The sequence below is a fragment of the Lithobates pipiens genome, unplaced genomic scaffold (assembly GCF_037356315.1).
Source record: "Lithobates pipiens isolate NorthernLeopardFrog02 unplaced genomic scaffold, aLitPip1_a1.2 Scaffold_25, whole genome shotgun sequence".
Classification (NCBI taxonomy): domain Eukaryota; kingdom Metazoa; phylum Chordata; class Amphibia; order Anura; family Ranidae; genus Lithobates; species Lithobates pipiens.
Window position 1 is genome coordinate 2,853,390 of NW_027507787.1, and position 20,630 is coordinate 2,874,019.

At 45.3% G+C, this 20,630-nt stretch overlaps 1 protein-coding gene and 1 long non-coding RNA gene across 3 annotated transcripts in view; one reads left to right on the top strand and one right to left on the bottom strand.

Moving 5' to 3' along the window:
- The window catches only part of PLAC9 (placenta associated 9), a 60,903-nt gene extending 60,564 nt beyond the window's left edge, over positions 1-339 (bottom strand). For both annotated transcript variants that reach the window (XM_077453961.1, XM_077453959.1), the window contains exon 1: positions 198-339. In XM_077453961.1, the coding sequence (XP_077310087.1) occupies positions 198-279 (82 nt within the window). In that variant the 5' untranslated portion in view covers positions 280-339. The remainder of the gene's footprint in view (positions 1-197) is intronic.
- On the top strand, positions 270-19,128 carry LOC143930059 (uncharacterized). Its single transcript, XR_013262694.1, has 3 exons — positions 270-404; positions 18,632-18,812; positions 18,908-19,128. It is a non-coding gene; the product is annotated as an uncharacterized LOC143930059 (long non-coding RNA).
- Positions 19,129-20,630: the final 1,502 nt, after the last annotated feature.

Consider the following 20,630-nt stretch of genomic DNA (forward strand, 5'->3'; position numbering starts at 1 on the left):
ACGACACTTCACATGCTAAAACGTACAAAAAAAACTGCCTCGAAATTGCCTACCTGCGCTACGCTCAAAAGCGACTGGGGGGCTTAGAAAAAAAGCTTTCACTGCATTGAGAGGCAAGCCCTGCTAAGACAGGATGAGCCTATGTTTGTATGCACAGATCTGTCACACTGAGTTATTTCAGGAAACACTATAATTACCTGTCAGGCTTCCACTCAACACCATCAGCAACAGCAATACAAGAGGAGCGATGTACATGTTGCCACTACGGACGCAGTCCATCGAGCAGATCGGAGTCAGCAGGCTGTAGTCTCCAGTGTGCTGTAATCCTATGGCCGGTGTCACTGTACTGTGAGAGAAGCACAATCTGACTGGGGTTTAGAGGGAAGGAAATTACTTCAGAACTGGTGAGATTTTTTTTTTTTCACATTCTCTCCATAACAGCAGAGCCAGTTATCCAGCAAGCTGGCAGAATTCCAGAGAGACTCCCAGGCCCCCCCCCCTCTGTATTTATACACACAGGGCGTGCATGGAATTCAAAGGCCAGTGTTTAACCTTACAGGAAAAGTGTGTGAAAAAAAATACCCATGGCCTTAACCCTGTCCACGCCTCAGGTATTATGGGAAAAGGACATGCGGAGTCAGGGCTTCAGATCTTTCAGCATTTTATGCTCATACGGTCATGCCTGGTGCTCTGTAACAGCTGGAAAACCACATGCTACTTGTTTAACTGAAAGCAGATATTCTTAAAACCATTGGGTCATTATTATTTACATATTTAATCTGACATGAAAATACACATTTATTTTTAGAGTAGGAATTAATCACCTAGAGTAAACCTGTCATGAATGAAATACGGGGGGTCGGCTCCATTTTTTACCTGCTTTTAACCACTTCAATGCAGGGCATTTTGACCCCCTTCCTACCCGAATCTCCTGCCCCAGATTCCTGGGTGTCACGTACCTTACAGTGGAGTCAGACTGCTGAGGGTGGCCTCTCGCACGGTTCCGGTCTCCACGCCCCTGAGGATGGGGACAGGGAGCGTGAGGACACGAAAGGGTGCAGGTGCCTGAAGGTGGAAGTAGCAGACCTTGGAGATGCTGGGTCCTCACGGTAGAAGAGATGTTGACTGGTCACGTAGGTAGGCACCGGAAGATCAGCAGGTGTGCAGGAAGCACTGCGTGTCTGTAACAGGCAAGGTCGGCAACTGGCAGGCAGTGCGGTACAATAACAGGAGGCAGGTGCGTAATCAGGAACAAGCAAGGGTCTGGCAACGTGCAAGCAAACAAGGTACAGATTCAGGAGACAAGCCAAAGTCGAAGTCCAAGCAGGGGTCAAAGGTAGTCCAGGAGATAGTAGCACAGGGTATCCAAAGGGCGGGTGTCAGGAACGGGTCACAGGAACAAGGATCACGGGAGCAAGGTCACAGGAGCAAGGTCACAGGAGCAACGATCAGGTCTTACAGGAGTAGCTGAAGACGATCCAGCACTGATGTCAGGTCAGGATCCTGTTTATATAGAGGGGAGTGAGCCAGGATTGGTGGAAGTGGCCGTCCGTGCGTGAATACGTACATCCGTTCAGTTGGCGCGGGTGTGTTCGGATTGGCGTACGTCCACGTGTTCGGATTAGCATACGTCCGTTCGTCCTGGAATGCGTACGCCTCTGACGGGGACACCGCGCATGACGCCTGGAACGAAGGGAAACTGTCGCTATACGGGGACGGGCATACGTATGGTGAGTTCCCTGACACTGGGTAAGACTCTGGATTGGAGCTCTCCAGTTTGCTGGTATGCAACAGGGCAAGTGCTTTCCAACCCCAGAGCAACGGATCAGTGACCAGTGGGCATTGCGGATGGCATTCCTGGGAGAGCAACCCCAGGAGCAATGGGTGACTGAGTTGGACTGGCAGGTCCAGCAGGAGATAGAGCTGGACAATCGTTCTCGGTCTCTGCAATGGCACGCAGAGCAGGAATATTTAGGGAAGACAACAGAATGCTATCCAGAGGGATATGACTTTGGCAGCCCTGGATTGCTGTGGGAGAGCCCTACAGATCGTTTTGTGTTTGGCAATAAAGGAGAACCTATCCTTGAGGACCCGCGAGAATAGAGAGAGGCTATGTTCGGTCTTTCAGGGGTCTCAGAGCTTAAACCTGATATGGACCATTTGCTAAGGAAGGAGCAGCATCTGGAAAGGGCATACAGGAAACTGCTATAACACGTTCAGCAGCATGCCAGAGAATTGGCAGTGGAAACTCCGGAGATTGCTGTCCCAAAAGCTGAAGTGCTGACAACAGGGCAGAGCTCTGCTTACCTCTGCCCAGCACCGATAATATCTTCTGGGTTTCACAGACAGGAGATGGTGAACCTCTATCCCCAGACACCAGTTCCAGAGACTGGGGATTTAATACACTTATCTGCTGAGGAAGAACAACCTGGTGAGCCTCCAGCAGAATAGTTGGCATCAGGGTCAAACATCACTGAGCTCCACCCAGCACCAACAGCAGCATCTGTGCAGTTACAAGGAAGTTCTCCCGCCGAAGCGCTGGCCACTGGACAGAGTGTTCAAGACCTCTGCCCCATAGTCACTCCTCAGCAGCATATCAGGATCCAGGGGCAGAAGGTATAGGGGATGTTCATCATCCCTCCCTAACAGTCGGCCAGGGTGAAGGAAGCGGTCTTTCCTCCCCAGCAAAGATCTGTGCACCTGGGAGACAGTACCAGAGACATATCACCCCAGTAGCCAGATGAGTGTATGGGAGATGGAGCAGCTGACTCCCCTTCTCAGCAGCAGATGACACCCCTGAATGATGCCACCAACCCAACAGAAAAGCTGGCAAAAGAGTAGAAAGAATACAAACCCCTGCCTATCACCAACAACTGCAGAGTTCCAGGGAGCCTTGGCAGTCGGCCCCTCTTCCCAGTAACAAACGGATCTAGTGAAATTTCTACTCCAAGCTGTATCACTGGCAACAGGGCAGAGTGCCGCCGGTCTCTGCCTAGCACCTACAGGGGCACATTCACCACTGGCTTTTCATTGCAACCCTGACCCACAGCCCAGACCACAGCAGCCGCCACCCCAGGCAGAAAGGCATGAAGATCTGAGAGCTTAGTGAGAGCCCTTTGCCATCAGGCTCCACCCTCGCCCCCATCACTCCTACCTAATTACATTTGGGAAGTACTAGCCGCTCCCCCGGTGGAAGAAAGGGGAGCCAGTGTTCTCTCCCGAAAAACTGACCAGAGCTAGAGCTGCCACAATCCAGGCCAGAAGGCCAGGGACCTGAGCCTTCAGCGCCGACCCAGTGGTTCTCCATCCCCATCAGAAGGCTTCCCTTTCGGCTACAAACCGCTCCAGGTTACCTTCACGCCAGCAGGTTTTGCATAGCAACCGCCACCCCTGATCCACCTCGCTGTAGAGCAGGGACGGAAGCAAGCGCCACCTCCTGGCAACTGATGAGAACAGATACTACACTTGATCTTAGCCGAGAAGCAAGTGTCTGCGGTAACTACAGCTGGTAAGGCTTTGGACGACAATGTGGCTGATAAAGGAGTCACCGGTCATGTTTGTTTTGAAGGGCCTTTGGGTGCGCATATAAAACTGGAAGTGGAGGAGCATATATGGAAGGGTGAGTATGTGGAATTTCTTATTCTTACTTTGTTGCCATTGGAGAAATTGAACTTTAACGTTAGACCAGATGAGAGTAAGAAGGGGGAGGAAACGGCGGTTTCAGTTGATTTGCGTACGTTCTCAAACTGGTTGCAGGTGTATGCAATTTTAGCTAGTGTCATTGGGAAAAGGGCCCCTGAGACTTGTTCCCCCCTTTTTTATTTTGTTATCTGGACTCTATCGGCGAAGCCCAGAGAGTTTATGGTGGGTTTGCTTGATTTCGCTTTGACAAGCAATTTCATCAGTGCAAGGCAGTCCGGCCCTCTTTACGGTGGGACCACAAAAACATAATTCTCTGGATGAAACTGTAGTCTCCACAGAGTTTGGTTTCTCCCTTTCAGGGTGGGGCCGAGGGTGCAGCAGCCTCTTCACAACTGGTCGCAAATCACAGGGGGTTATGATGGCAATTCAATGCCAGATCTTGCAAATTTGGCACTGCGTGCTGTTTCTGTCATAACTGTTCTAGGTGTGGAGGGTCTTGTGCACTGTCCAGATGCTTCAGGCAAGGAAAACGTAAAGGAGGTGATGCTAGAAAGAGGGAAGACACCAGTGAAGGTAGAAAAGATGGCACCTTTCCTAAAACGTTATTCTAACAGGGAGGCAGCTCGTGTGTTGCAGCTGGGTTTTTCGTAGGGTTTTTCTGATATCCTGCCAGTTGCTTGTTGTTCCTCCTATGGCAGATAGATTACAGTCTTCTCGTTTACATCCAGCGGTCGTTTTCAGGAAAACCTGAAAGTAGTTGCTTTGGGTCGCATGACTGGTCCTTTTGATTCACCACCAGTATTTTTCCTTTGGGTATTAGCCCCAAAAAAGAACCAAATAAGTTACACCTCATTCATCACTTATCGCATCCTAAAGGGGGTTCACTGAATGATGCCATTGATCCTGAGCTTTGCATGGTGTTCTATATTTCTTTTGATATGGCAGTTTCGTGGGATCCTAGGTATAGTAAAGGTACTTTGTTGGCCAAGATTGATATTGAGGCAGCCTTTGTTTGTTGCTAGTACATTCTAGTTGTTGCCATCTGCTGGGGTTCAAATGGCTGGGGCAGAATTTTGTTGATAGATGTTTACCAATGGGCTGTGCCATTTCTTGTTCATTGTTTGAAATGTTTATTTCCTTTTTGGAATGGGTGGTTTGGGATGCTTCCTGGATTAATTCAGTCATCCATGACTTAGATGATTTCTTGTGTATAGATGCTGCTTAAAGTACTATCTATGCCTCACTTTTGGCCACAGTCCAACATGTTTTCCATTTTTTTGGCGTGCCATTATCCTGACAAGATGGAGGGCCCAGCCACTGAGTTGTGGTTTCTGGGTATTGTCATCAACACCGTGTGATAGAATGTTGTTTGCCTTTGGACAAACTTGAAGATTTGAAAGGGATGGTTTCTGCCACCAGGCAACACAAAAAAATTCAACTTCGTGCTTTGCAATGTCTCTTGGGCAAGTTGAATTTTGCTTGTTGCAGTATTCCCATGGTCCACGTTTTTGTAGACGACTGGTGGCTGCTACAGATGCTACAGCTGGAACTAAGGCGCCACATCCTTATATTCGGCTGGGTCGGGATCATTGTGAGGACTTGCGAGTGTGGGATTATTTTCTGGTTTCTTACAATGGTCTCTCTCTTTGGCTGGAGCAGGTGATTTCCAATTTTGATCTAGAACTGTTCACTTATGCGACGGGCCTTGCTGGTTATGAAATCTACTGTCAGGGTCTTTGAAGTGCTAAGAGTTGGTTGGCAGTGGAATGGAGGGAGGTTAGTTTAGTGAGTAATTTAGCTGTTCGGGAACTGTTTTCTGATTGTGTTGTAAATGGAATTGTGCATGTTCCAGGAGTTGATAACTCAGTGACTGATGTTTGGTCTTGTTTCAAGTGGGACAGATTCAGTCAGTAGGCACTAGAAACCGAGCAGCGTGAAACTCTACGCCCCAAGCATCTGTAAAGCATTGCTTTGCCAATTCCAGGTTCTCAATTCAACATTCAGTATGTGCGTCAACTTGGTCCTCATACTGCAGAGTGTGGCTGGAATGGAGCGATCTGGTGAATGAAGATGGGGGGTGTTCTTGTGAGGACGATGATGTACACGTGTTGCTTCATTTTATTGGCAGGAATTTGCCAATAAAGGGTCTTAGCAGTTGGCCAGTAAGCTTTCATGTTTAAGGTGTCAGGTCAGAGAGATGATACAAAGGTTTTGTTCTGGCCAAGCAGGCTATACAGGATTAAGGGAAGGGTTGCTCTGTGGCAGATGCTCGAAGCCCAGTTTCATTTTAGGTTCTTGGAGCTGTAGTGGGTCACTTGGATAAGGTTTGTTCTTCTGCCTATGAGGTTACCTTGTTCTGGGCCATCTTTGTGCTGGTCTTTTTTGGGGCTTTTCGGGTGGGGGAATTGGTAAGCCTGAACAAACGTGGGGAGGGTGGTTTGAGCATACAGGATGTGTGGTTACGGGACGCTACATTGGGTATTCTGTTAAAAAATCTAACACTGATCAGTTGGGGAGGGTTTTTTGGATTGAGTTGTGTATGTGGTTCCCTCTTCTCCAGTTTGCCCTGTCCGGGCTGTGGGTTTTTTTTCACGGTTTCAGACAAATCTTCTGAGAGTTTTCTTTATGCATGCGGATGGGAGAGCAATGTCTCGATTCCAGTTTAGGGCAGTGTTCAGGAAATGCCTGTTGTCAGCTGGTTGGAGTGCAGACAACTATTATTTGCACTACTACTGTGGCGGCAATGGTAGAGGTCCGATGGGGACTTACTGACCAGATTGTTCTTTGGGCGGTGGGAATTAGTCAGGTTTTGGCAATATATGCGCCCTCATTTATTGTAAACATACAAGGTTCGCTATCTGTTGGTTCGGGCTCAGTTGTGTGATCCGATATAATTGCCAGGTCTGAGTGGCATATGTTTTGTTCTATTGAAAAGATTATCAAAGCCAGGAAAAAGGTAAACTAGGGATAGCATTTTTTTTCCCCCGAAATGGGTATCTGGCAATACATCATTGAGAGCTACAGGATAAGACCTGGCCATTCGACTCCAAAAAAAAAAGTGTCAGGTCAGAGAGATGATACAAAGGTTTTTTTCTGGCCAAGCAGGCTATACAGGATTAAGGGAAGGGTTGCTCTGTGGCAGATGCTCGAAGCCCAGTTTCATTTTAGGTTCTTGGAGCTGTAGTGGGTCACTTGGATAAGGTTTGTTCTTCTGCCTATGAGGTTACCTTGTTCTGGGCCATCTTTGTGCTGGCCTTTTTTGGGGCTTTTCGGGTGGGGGAATTGGTAAGCCTGAACAAACGTAGTGAGGGTGGTTTGAGCATACTGGATGTGTGGTTATGGGATGCTACATTGGGTATTCTGTTAAAAAATCTAACACTGATCAGTTGGGGAGGGTTTTTTGGATTGAGTTGTGTATGTGGTTCCCTCTTCTCCAGTTTGCCCTGTCCGGGCTGTGGGTTTTTTTCACAGTTTCAGACAAATCTTCTGGGAGTTTTCTTTATGCATGCGGATGGGACAGCAATGTCTCGATTCCAGTTTAGGGCAGTGTTCAGGAAATGCCTGTTGTCAGCTGGTTGGAGTGCAGACAACTATTCTTTGCACTACTACTGGGGCGGCAATGGTAGAGGTCCGATGGGGACTTACTGACCAGATTGTTCTTTGGGCGGTGGGAATTAGTCAGGTTTTGGCAATATATGCGCCCCCATTTATTGTAACATACAAGGTTCGCTATATGTTAGTTTGGGCTCAGTTGTGTGGTCCGATATAATTGCCAGGTCTGAGTGGCATATGTTTTGTTCTATTGAAAAGATTATCAAAGCCAGGAAAAAGGTAAACTAGGGGATATCATTTTTTTTCCCGGCAATACATCATTGAGAGCTACAGGATAAGACCTGGTGATATCTGAAAAGAGATGGTGTGTATCTGAATGCCATCTGCATTTATGACATCTGGGATTGCAGGAGGGTATTCAGCGGGCCTTCTGGTTTGGGGGGGAAACACGTGCATTAGGTGTCACGCTCATGTGCTGTGGCAGGGGGTCTATTGGGTCTTTGAAGGCAGTGCTGCTTAACTAATTGTGAAAAATTGTGGGTTGGGCTCTTCTGAGGTATGGGTGTCCCTTCCTAACAATACAGTGTTAACAACAGGGTATTAATTAGGTTGTATCTAAGTAGTATGTAAGTGGTTATTTGTCCCTGAGCCAGTGTAGTCGCAGCTGGAGGCCTTTCATTTTGTGGCAGATACAACCGGTTAAATATGAGTATATAATTATAGGATTTTAGATCAAAGATCTTAGACCGGACAGAAGCTGAGATTGGTTAATTTGTTATGCATTGACTGTATTATATGCATTAAACTTGTTTTCCTGTGAATGTTTTATTTATGGTTTGTAATAAACGGCTGCTATGGCCATTCGACTCCAAAAAAAAAAAGTGTTGTCTGGTCATTTTGGAAGGGGGGATTGGTTAATCGTTTTAATGTTTTATAGATAATCAGAGGCTCTGTATTCTGCAGGTCCCTCAGTCAAGTTCCAACACACACAAAAGTGTTGGATTCTAAAGATCCTAGTGATGACTCTAGCTCTACAAGGTGAAGACTGGATTTGCAAGCAGGAGGACACCTGCTTTATTGTATACCAATACAATAAACAGGTCATTTAAAGAGGCTCTGTTCTTAGGAGGCATACATCCTTATAACACTGCCTTTAAGGCGGAGGTCAGGATGTACAGGGTTGCTGGAAAATAAATCTGAATAGGTGTAAGCCAGGCATGTCCAAAGTCCAGCCCGCGGGCCAATCGCGGCCCACGGTCCGATTTTGGACGGCCCGCCTGGTTGTTTAAACATATATATCTTTTGTGGCCCCCGGCGATCTCCCAGCACTGGGGCCACAAAAGATATATAGCTTGGCTGTGTCGGAGGGAGGAGGCGGGACGAGTGCCGTGCACACAGGAGGGGAATTTCCTGTTTACATGGCAGCCTCTGTAATAGGAAGTCCCGTCTCTGCCATTGAACGACTGCTGTTCATCAAAGGAGGCGGGACTTTCTCTTAAAGAGGCCGTTGTGTAAACAGGAGATTCTCCTGTAAAATGTCTTTGGCACTCGCCCTGCCCTCCATGGCTGCACTGATGGTAATGGTGGCTGCATTCCTGGCAATTGCAATTGTGGAGCTGCATTCCTGGCAATGGTGGCTGCATTCCTGGCAATGGTGAGTGAATTCCTAGCAATGGTGGCGGCATTCCTAACAATGGTGGCTGCATTCCTAGCAATGGTGGCTGCATTCCTAGCAATGGTGGCTGCATTCCTGGCAATGGTGGGTGAAATTCCTGGCAATGGTGGGTGAAATTCCTGGCAATGGTGGGTGAAATTCCCGGCAATGGTGGCTGCATTCCTGGGCAATGGTGGGTGAAATTCCTGGCAATGGTGGGTGAAATTCCTGGCAATGGTGGGTGAAATTCCCGGCAATGGTGGCTGCATTCCTGGCAATGGTGGCAATGGTGACTGCATTCCCGGCAATGGTGGGTGAATTCCCGGCAATGGTGGGTGAATTCCCGGCAATGGTGGGTGCATTCCTAGCAATGGTAGGCGCTGCATTCCTGGCAATTGTGGGTCTACAGATGGACACTGACCCTTATTTTGCTTCACAGTTCTTTATTTAAAATTTGAATTTTTTTTTTTTCCTGAAGCTTCCCTCTTAAAGTGAAGGTGCGTGTTATACACCAATAAATACGATGTATCGAAATAATACACTTGAGTTCATCTATTCACCACACACAGCCACAAAGGCAAGAGAATTCTTGTTGGGCTGTGTATTAGTGCTTGGACGAACACACTTAGACCGAATTTTGATGGTTCAAAGAATGTGAGGCAAAATGGTCGGCCCTCACGCATGTTCACTTCATCAAATCTGGCCCTCTTTGAAAAAAGTTTGGACATCCCTGGTGTAAACGGTCAAATCAATCTGAAAAAATTGCATTCCTGTGGGTTAGGTTCTCGGTCTCTGTACAGCCTCTAAGTCCGTATTGTCCAACTTGCATCCCTTTGGTATATGACGTGCGGCCCTCAGACTTTAACGGTCTTTAGTGAGAATATTGATTAGGGTAATAGCACTGATCTCTTCTAGCATCATGTAACACATTCCCAGTTTCGTTATGTCTTCTGCAGCATATCCACAGACAATAATGTGGCATTTCTCAATCTCTGACCCTCATTTCATTTCCTCTATGACCGTGTTTCCACGAAAATAAGCCCGGGTCTTATATTAATTTTGGCAACAATAGACACAGTAGGGCTTATTTTCAGGGTAGGTCTTAACATGTAATGTGCTGTCTTCTCAGCCCCTCTCTCTCCCTGCCTGACAGGAATCCCCAGTTTTAACCAAGTTAAAATGCTTGTAAAATCCTATAATCCACTCTATAACAGTAGTATCTAATGTATATGTGTGTTTCTGTAATATAATTGTGCCAAATACCTTTGTTATAGCACCGTTCTGCGCTTCTGTGACCCGCCAGAGCTCTCTTTTCCGCAATTATATTACAGAAAACACACATATTGTACATTACTGTATATACTGCTGTAATAGAGTGGATTATAGGATGTTACAAACATTTTAAAGGAGGGCTTATTTTGAGGGTAGGGTTTATATTGCAGCCCTCCTGGAAAATAACGCTAGGTCTTATTTTCAGGGAAACACGGTAGATCTGCAGTTTCTGTCAGTTCTCTTAAGCATTACATATATTGGACATTACATGCAGCCTTTTGGTGATATCAGGGGCATCATTTGAGGCCCCCCTTTAGCTCATAATTTTACAAACACTGTTCTAAGTCCTACATAGGTGTAGCGGCCATAATCCTTTGTAGGGTGGCCTTGACTTATTGGGCTTACCAGTTACCTCCAGTTGGCTTGTTCTTCCACGTCTAGGGGTTGCCAGGGTTGATACCCAACAACTTGGACACTGACACCAATAAAGTCCTTTTGAAAGGTTTTATTTTGCAGGGGTAACATCCAACAATACAGTCACATATAGGAACAGAGGGCAATGGTGAAGAACTCGTGGTACCTTGAACTGCAGACATAACAAAGTCTCTAATACCACCCAGAGAGCCACTCGCCAGACACTTCTCAGGATGCCAATTGTCGGCCCTCCTCCGAAGAGTCCTCCCCCGGTCACTTTCACGAGCTGTGGTGCCCCTCCAAGCCGAGAGCACACCCGGACACCTTGAATCCTCCCTCAGTTACTGTGCCTCGGACCAGCTGGGTTCCGAGACTCGGGAACAGACGGATACATACCCTAGACCAGACAGGTTTATTGGGGGTAACCGACAGAAGCATGTCGCGGGACGTTGAACACCCCATGACCGGGAACCCTCGCGGGGCTACCCCGGTCCTGGAGACAAGAAAAGACCGCTCGGACCTCAAAAACTCCCCTGAACACGTGACCTCAACATCTTAAGTACCTTCCCAGACTCCTCAGCGGGGCCCGGCACACCCACTGATTGGTTCCACGAAAGCTGATACCCAAAACGTCCAACAAGGCCTGGTTCTGGCTTGTCATGTGTACCTCACTATACACATGACCAAGCAGAACTCTAAAACAGCCCAGCCAGACTGATGTCAAAGTTAACCTACATAATTAACCCTCAGAACCCCACTACTGTCCCTCAGAACCCCACTACTGTTCTGAGGCAAAAACTAATTTTACACATGAATGACACTTTGTCCAAAATGTCATCCGCTACATAGGCAAAAGCTTTGAACTTTAATTCCTGGTTTACCTGGAGTCCATTCATGCTATGTGTACATTTCAAGAATGTATACATGTAGAGAAATAAACTTTTCATTGTGATTATCTTGATGGAGGTTTTCAAAAATAGCGCTGTAAATGTCTCTGAAAACATGTCATAGCTGTATCTGTTTACACTTTTGTTTATTAAAAATCTTACATACATACAACATAATTAAAACATATTTACATATATACAAAATAAATTAAAAATGTATATATAAATAAACAAAAATAGCTTACATCAGCATAGAAATGGAAAAACATATAGAAAACTAAATATACAAACCAAGACATATTTTAGTATTACTATCATCATGATGCCTTTTAAAGTGGTTGTAAACCCTTACAAACCACTTTGACCTACAGGGAAGCCTAGATTAAGGCTTACCTGTAGGTCCCAGAAAGATCTCCTAAACCTATACAGTTTTATTATATTTACAAAAAGACATCCATCGCTGTCTACGGCGCATGCGTCGTAGACAGCGGTGCGCAGGCACGCTGGGCAGGCCGCAGGTCACGGCGATATGCCGCTCGTGTCAGCTCCCGGAACAGCGAGACCCGGAAAGTCACTCCGGGATACATGGCAGCGGCGAACATGAGGACCGATTTGGGGGCTTCGTTCTCAGGCAAGTTATTCATAATGAGCTAGTATGCTATGCATACTAGCTCATTATGCCTTTGCCTTGCAAGTTGCATTTTTTTTTTTAAATAGCCTTTACTTCCTCTTTAACTAAAGGCTAACCTCCACCTAAAGGCACCCTCCGGCTAAGAAACGAGTAAACATTTAACCCATGCATGCTGCCTTTTTCCAAAAATCGTATCATAACAAAATCTAGGTGACATGAAAGGACTGAAAGAAAAGCCGCTCACCCAGAGACTGATAGACAGCAGCCACGTGGACCTGACATTCCTCCACATCTTTGTCCAGGCCTCTGGTCGCCACCGTCCTTTTCAAGATCCCAAATCTTCCCAACCTCATCCAGAATGTTGTGCACCACCACCTCAACAGGAAGGACTTTTTTCTGAATGGAAACCTGACACCCTGCATTCCATGTGAAGTAACAAACTACTAAACTAACTAGAAATAGTGTCTCAAAATCCAGATGAGTCTCAAAAGCCCCGTACGACCACTCTGTGTAACTAAATACCCAGAGCCCCACCCACCCACTTATAGACCCCACCACACTCCACTCTTGGACAACCACGGTTCTCCTCAGAGCGATGCTTCAGGTAGCCCTTCACATAGAGTCTGCCATGGAACAAACGCCAGGCCAAATCCCAAAACATTAAAGAGGACGTAAACCCTTTAAAGGGATTCTCTCTAGATTCAGGAAACTCAGACCATCTCTCATAACAGGGCATGGGCAATCTCTCAAGGCCCATGGCTCGCTAAAGGCAGATTCAATAACTCTCCTCTCCAGGGCCTTCCTAGGAAGAGACTTAATTTCCTCCACTGTCACTCGCCACTGCTAGGGAGGTAACGTTTTCATTGTGATTAACTGGCTGGAGAGTTTCAATAATTGCACTGTAAATGTCTCTGAAAACATGTCATAGCAGTATCTGTGTATCCTCCACATCTGGTAATGTTGTGCCCTATCATACACAGCATCAGATGATTTAATGGTTTCCTGGAGCAGGAAGGATGCAAATGGATAAGGGAATAAAATCTGACACCACTAAGAACACGAGTCTGATGCCATTGTATATGGAAGTGATATATACCAGTGGGAATGTACGGTATACTTCATTGTTCTTTTTGTATTCTAAATCAGCTATGTAGCAGAGAGCAGCAGTCTCCCAAACATGGAATTTGTGTGGTCTTGTAAAATAACCCAGTACAGAATATGTAAGCTATCGGCTACTAAACTACCAATGTTTTAAATCTATGCATATAATTACATTCCATTAGAAAATCACTCATTATCAGACTTTTATCCAAGCTCAATTATCTGTTAAAACTCAGATTCTCAGAAGATCAAAAGTGAAGTGTGGCTTTAAAAAACAACAACATTATATTCACCTACAGTAGGTAGATCGATGCTGCATGTGTCCCCCACCACCTCTGTAGTGAGATCTGAGCGATTAAACACCACTGATCACTCAGTTATCCACCTGCGCTGAGCAGAGGGCCAGGACTGTAGGTCACCGACTCTCTGTTCTCCTCTCCATTGCTCACTGGAGTGCTGGGCTGTGGAGGGGCAGGAGGTGCTGGCTTAGGCTCTTGGCCGGTCCCTGAGAGGCTGAGCCAGGTGCCAGTACAGGATTCTGGGTGGATATTTTTCAGAGCCTGGACCAGCTCTACGATATAAACTGACAGCGGAATTCAGCCCGATGTTGGCTGAAAATGGGCCACAGGAGTGCAGTTTCTGTAAACACAGTGGTACAAGGCCTACAGCCCACAGAGAACACCTGTAAGTTAAAGCTGAACTCCAGGCAGGTTTTTTTATATGCAGTGGGGCTGTGCCCACACAACATAGGTTAACTGCTCGTTTTTGTGTAGGGGATTGAAAAGCTGACATACAGTGCCTTGCAAAAGTATTCACCCTCGGCTTTTTACCTATTTTGTTACATCACAGCCTTTTAAGTGGTTGTAAACCCTTACAACACACTTTCACCTACAGGTAAGCCTAGATTAAGGCTTACTGGTAGGTGCTGTAAATATCTCCTAAACCTACATGGTTTAGGAGATATTTACAATTCCCTGTACGAGGATTCGTTCTGCACATGTGCCGATGTATTCGGCGTATGCGCACTTTAGAAGGGTCCCGGCGTGCCCCTTTCATTAAAGGACATGCCGTGACTGGCGGCTCCCACACGCACGCGCATGAGTGACATCAAACGACTCCGGCCAGTCACAGAGCCGGAGTCTGCGACCCCGAAAGGAAGATGGACGCTTTCAGCCAGCGAGGAAATCGGGGACATTGCAGGCTCCTGTGTCAGGTAAGGGACATATAATGAGCTACTATGCGATGCATAGTAGCCCACTATGCTTTGCCTTTGCAGGTAAACAAAGAGGAAGTAAACCCATCAGGGTTTACTTCCTTTTTTAGTTCAATGTTTTTTTTTAATCTGAATTATATGTGAGGGATCAGAACACAATAGTCTACGTTGGTGAATTAAAATGAGAAAAATATATACATAAAACAATTTTTCAGACATAAAAAAAATGATAAATTGGCATGTGCGTATGTATTCACCCCCTTTGTTATGAAGCCCATAAAAAGCTCTGGTACAACTAATTACCTTCAGAAGTCACATAATTAGTGAAATGATGTCCACCTGTGTGAAATCTAATAGGGAAGGGAGAACGGTTCGGCCCAAACTTTGGTTGTTTAGATGTTCTAGCCAACACCGAACAATATGTTGTGTTCGGGGCAAATTCAAAAGCCGCCGGAACACCGTTAAAGTCTATGGGACATTAACATGAAAAATCAAAAGTGTTCATTTTAAAGGCTTATATGCAAGTTATTGTCATAAAAAGTGTTTGGGGACCTGGGTCCTGCCCCAGGGGAAATGTATCAATGAAATTTCTTTTTTTAAAACCGACATTTTTTCAGGAGCAGTGATTTTAATAATGCTTAAACCGGGGTGGGGTCTATAGTATGCCTATAAAGTGGCACATGTTTCCTGTGTATAGAACAGTCCCTGCACAAAATGACATTTCTAAAGGAAAAAAGTAATTTAAAAGTAATAGCGGCTATAGTAAATTGTCTATGGGAGAAATCAAAAGTGCTAATTTTAAGGGTTAATATGCAAGTTACTGTTATAAAAAGTGATTGGGGACCCGGGTCCTGCCCAAGGGGACATGTATCAATGCAAAATTTTTTTTTAAAAACGTCCATTTTTTTGGGAGCAGTGATTTTAATAATGCTTAAAGTGAAACAATAAAAGTGAAATATTCCTTTAAATTTCATACCTGGGGGGTGTCTATAGTATGCCTGTAAAGTGGCCCATTTTTACCGTGTTTAGAACAGTCCTTGCACAAATGACATTTCTAAAGTAAAAAAAAGTCATTTAAAAGTAATAGTGGCTATAGTGAATTGTCGGTCTCGGAATGGGATCCCCCCAGTCCATTACCCAGCCCTTTGGGTCTGCTATGAATATTAAGGGGAACCCCGAACCAAAATTAAAAAATAAAAATGCGTGGGCGCCCCCCCCCCCCAATTCCATACCAGGCCCTTCAGGTCTGGTATGGATATTAAGGGGAACCCTGTGCCAATTTTTTTTAAAACTGGCGTAGGGGTCCTCCTCAAAATCCATACCAGACCCATGCAGACCCTTATCCGAGCATGCAACCTGGCAGGCCACAGGAAAAGAGGGGGGACGAGAGAGCACCCCCCTACTGAACCGTACCAGGCCACATGCCCTCAACATGGGGAGGGTGCTTTGGGGTAGCCCCCAAAGCACCTTGTCCCCATGTTGATGGGGACAAGGGCCTCATCCTTACAACCCTTGCCCAGTGGTTGTGGGGCTCTACAGCGGGAGGCTTATCGGAATCTGGAAGCCCCCTTTAAAAAGGGGACCCTCAGATCCCTGACTCCCCCCTGTTTGAAATGGTAACGGGTACATTGTACCCGTACCATTTCACAAAAAAAGTGTAAAATTTTTAAAAAACCACAAGACACATTTTGAGGCAAGTCCTTTATTAAATTATCACACAAAGTCCATTCATCTTCTTCTCTCGCTGTGCCTCCATGGGAGGCACCCGCCGTAATGACCGTCCTCTCAGGTGACAGTTCTTTTAAAACTGAGGGTGGGGCCACACAGTGACGTACCTGGGTGACCTCGCACCCCTCTGACGCATGGGGACTTCCATGCGCCCCTTAAAATTAGCACTTTTGATTTCTCCCATACACAATTCACTATAGCCGCTATTACTTTTTAAATGATTTAAATTAATTTTTTTCCTTTAGAAATTTAATTTTGTGCAGGGACTGTTCTAAACACAGGAAAAATGCGCCACTTTACAGGTATACTATAGACCCCCAGGTACGAAATTGAAAGGAATATTTCACTTTTATTGATTCACTTTAAGCATTATTAAAAACACTGCTCCCGAAAAATCTGCCTGCAGCCCAAGAGGCGATTAGAGCCTGTATCTCGATGAACGACTCAGCCCAAGAAAGGGTGATCGAAACCAAGGGCTTATCCTTCTGGATAACTGGGGATGAAACAATGCCACCTAAGGTCTGTCCATGACAGGACCTCAAGGTTCGGGCATTCACTGGACGGGTAGGACAAGGCTTCAAAAAGTGACCTGCCTGGACACAATAAAGACACAATCTCCCCCTCCTCCTAAAGGCTCTCTCATCCGCAGAGAGATGAGTGAAGTCCAAGTGCATGGGTTCATCTTCACTGACCGACTCGGTACCAGGCATGGGAGGTGAGGGAGGCAAGGGTGGGACTGTAAAGCTCAGAGGCAAACACACAGGAGGCTTCTGCAAGCGCTCCTTAACAGAGAGTCTTTCTCTGAGTCTGGAGTCAATGAGGATGGCAAACGTGATCAACCTCTCCAGCTCAGTAGGTATATCTCGGGCTGCTATCACATCCTTGATGGAATCTGAGAAACCATGACAAAAATTGTTCCAAGCAACCTCTGCTGCCAGAGTATGGAATTCAAGGGCGTAGTTGGCAACAGTTCTCGTACTGTTTGATGGACATGAGGCACTTGCCAGCAGAAGTGGAGCATGTGGGAACGTCAAATACCTTTTTAAAGGAGGCCACAAAGTCAGGGTATCTCAAGACAACAAGTTTTTAGCGTCTCCCATAGAGGGTTTGCCCAGGCCAAGGCTCTCTCAGAAAGCAAAGATATGATGAAACCTACTTTGCTTCTGTCCGTGGGAAACGCCTGAGGCAGCATCTCAAAGTAAATCTCAACCTGGTTGAGAAACCCTCTGCATTGAACTGGATCGCCCCCAAATCGCTGGGGAAGCGGAGCAGAACCAGATATACCTCTTATTGAGGTAATACTCGAGGCGGGCGCCTGCACAGAGACTGGCGCAGCAGCAGGGATGGCCTGCAACTCAGGTTGTACCAGAGCAGCCACAGGGGGAGTTTCCAGTTGAGCCATGTGACTCAGGAGCGTTTGTAACGCTATGGCAAACTGATCCATGCGGTGATCTTGCTCATCCAATCTGGAAATATATTACCAACAAGTGGATTGACTGTATCTTCTGAGTTCATGGCCTTCGCCTACTATCAGGAACCATGACTCAGACCAAGACAGAAGTATAGTTAAATTACACTTGTTTAATAAAAATAATAAGGTAAACAGAGTAAGCATAGTCAAAACAAGCCAGAGTTCAGTAACCAGATCGGGTAGTCAGCCAAGCAAATTTCAGAGAACCAGGGATAAACGTAGTAGTACAGCAAGCAGGATCAGGAGCCAGAAGGAACGTCAGCTGAGCAAGTCTTCAACAGGAACGCAGGAGAAAGTCTCTGTGATGTTGACGAAGGCGAAGGCAGAGATCAAGTGAGCTGGACTGCTTTAAGTAGGCAGGACTAAGCAGAATCAACAACAGCTGGGTAACTGTGGAGAGAGATGGGAACTGGCAATTAGCCGACAGCTGAGCAGCCAGCTCAGAGAAGGAAAGGCTGAGCCCAGCCCTGACAGCGATTTTGCAGTGTTTTTATAGTTGCACGCACTGTGCCATCTGGATGGCTTATAGGAGTGCTTCCACACTTCCCGATGACAGGGGACGCTCTCTGCGCTCACACGCCAGTCATCCACACATGACGTTGGGGGCGGAGCCTCTTGAGCCTTTCCTGGATATAACTTGGAGCTTTAGCACTGCATGGATTCATTTGTAGCTCTCTTTTTCAGTGAAAACACATGCTTGTGGATGCCTCTTGTTGGAACCTAATACCCATGCACTTATACATGTATTTCACTCAGGTATATTCATTTGTTCTTTCCACATGGTTCCTCTCAAGTGCTCACCTGCAGGCTGTCTCTAATCACACAGGCTTTTTCCCATACTTGCACTTCATTTCTTTCTTATCCTTTTTTCCTCCCTCTTCCTGTTCACCTTTTGATTTTCACTCATGCTAGTATCTGGTATCTCCTTACCACATTTCCCTGCAGTCCATTTGTCCATGCCATCCCTGACTCTAGTCTTATATTTACATATAGATTTGTCTATGTCATTACTCTTGTATTCTACCTACTACTTCAGATTATCTGACATACACCTTTATGTTTACAGCCAATGCTTACCTTGGACATAATGAGACCAATAGGGATACACATTTTCCATCCACATGATGCTTTCCCTCCAATCTGCCCTGTGTGGGGTTCCTTCTGGCTCTGCCTCCTCAGCTCCCTGGTGAGACACCTGCTGCCGCTGTTTGGAGGCTGCACACCCATTGGTTTGGTTATGTGTAGTGGTAAGTATGGGGCCTTTACTCATTAGGCCTCTCTACATTCTGCCTTAGAATACCAATATCATGCCATATACCCAATCTGTATCCTTTCACCTTAGGTACAATTCATACACATCTACCCCTGAAGAGCGAGCTTGGACTCGTGAAACATGTCGGATACAACTGATGTTTGTATGCTATGGGATCCTTCATACACAAATGTACTATTATTACTATTATTATTTTTATTGTACCTATTTATATGCACTCTGTATGAATTGGCTTTCTCTAATGATATTAATGCCTGTATTACTTTTACTGAATAAATATTTACTGTATTTACTGTTGTTACTTTTATTGGCTTAGAGGTGCCCACCTCATTTAGGCCCATTTCACACTGGGGCGTTTTTCTGGCACTACAGCGCCTGTATAGCTCTTGAAAAAATCCAGCCCCTTTCACTCCAGTGTGAAAGCCGGAGAGCTTTTACCCTGGAGTGGTGCGCTAGCAGGACGGTGAAAAAAGTCCTACTAGCCACATCTTTGGAGTGGTGAAAGAGCAGGGTATTCACCGCTCCTAAACCGCTCCTACCCATTGAAATAAATGGGGCTGTGCGGCTATACCACCGGCTGCAGCGGCGCTTTGCGGGCGGTTTTAACCCTTTTTCAGTTAAAACCGCCCCGCTAGTGGCCGAATACCGCCGCAAAAACTACGGTAAAGCGGCACTAAAAGTAGCCCCAGTGTAAAAGGAGCCTAAAAGTCCCAGGGCGAGATTTCTATAAGAGGCAAAGTGTGTATTTTGAAGATGTAATTTTCCTAACACCCATATTTGGAAAATGTATGTATTTATTTTTTTACACAAAGTTGTCATTTTAATAAGATATTTTTCCGTTTCAAATATTTAATTGAATTTTATAATTATCAACAAAATGACATTAACAGAGGATATACAATAATATAATATAAATAGATATTCCATTAACAGAACATGTAAAATAGTATAAAGGAAAAGGCCGTAATCATTCAGGAAAGTAACTATTATAAATGTAAATGAAAATAGATAACCTAACAGATTGTAGGATAATATTATGTAACATGAAGTGTCATAATCATAGCTTCATGGCAGCTATTTGACGACAAGTAATTAAGAAATTAAGTTATATGAAATAATATAATTATGTCATCTATGAAGAGAATAGAATTGAGTGAATCCATAAGGAAATATAAAAAGTTAATGTGTTGTAGAATATCTGGTGCGAAGGACAAAAATCCCAACCATTCAAAGCATCTTCTATTACAGTTAGTATATCAGATAATTAACAATAATAAACCTAGTAGAGGGGATAGGGCACAGAGGAGTGAGAGAAAGAAATGTCCAGGGGGACCGATGGTTAGAGAATCAGGTGAAGGTAATAATAGTAGCGGGGTGGATATTATAATCTATCGGGGAGAAATTAGTGAACAGTCCAAACCAGGGGGTAAATAGTTTTTAAAATAAGGTCTCCATGAGAATTCAAAATTAGAAACTTTATCTAGCAGTATAGCTTCAGTTTTAGCATGTATCATAGATTGTGTGACTCTTTGTTTGACTGACTCTATGCAGAGAGAGTTTGATTTCCACACTTTTGCTACAGTTTGTTTAGCTACCGTGGTTATAAAAATAAGTAATTTGAATTGTGTTATGATTTGTGGTTTTCTGTTCAGAAGTTCTACTGAAGGATCGGGTTTAAGGGTTATATTGAACATAGTAGAAAGAATTTTGAAGATTTCTGACCAAAAGGAGCTTACTATGGGACATTCCCACCATATATGTACATGTGAACCCAGAGTAGTACAGCCTCAAA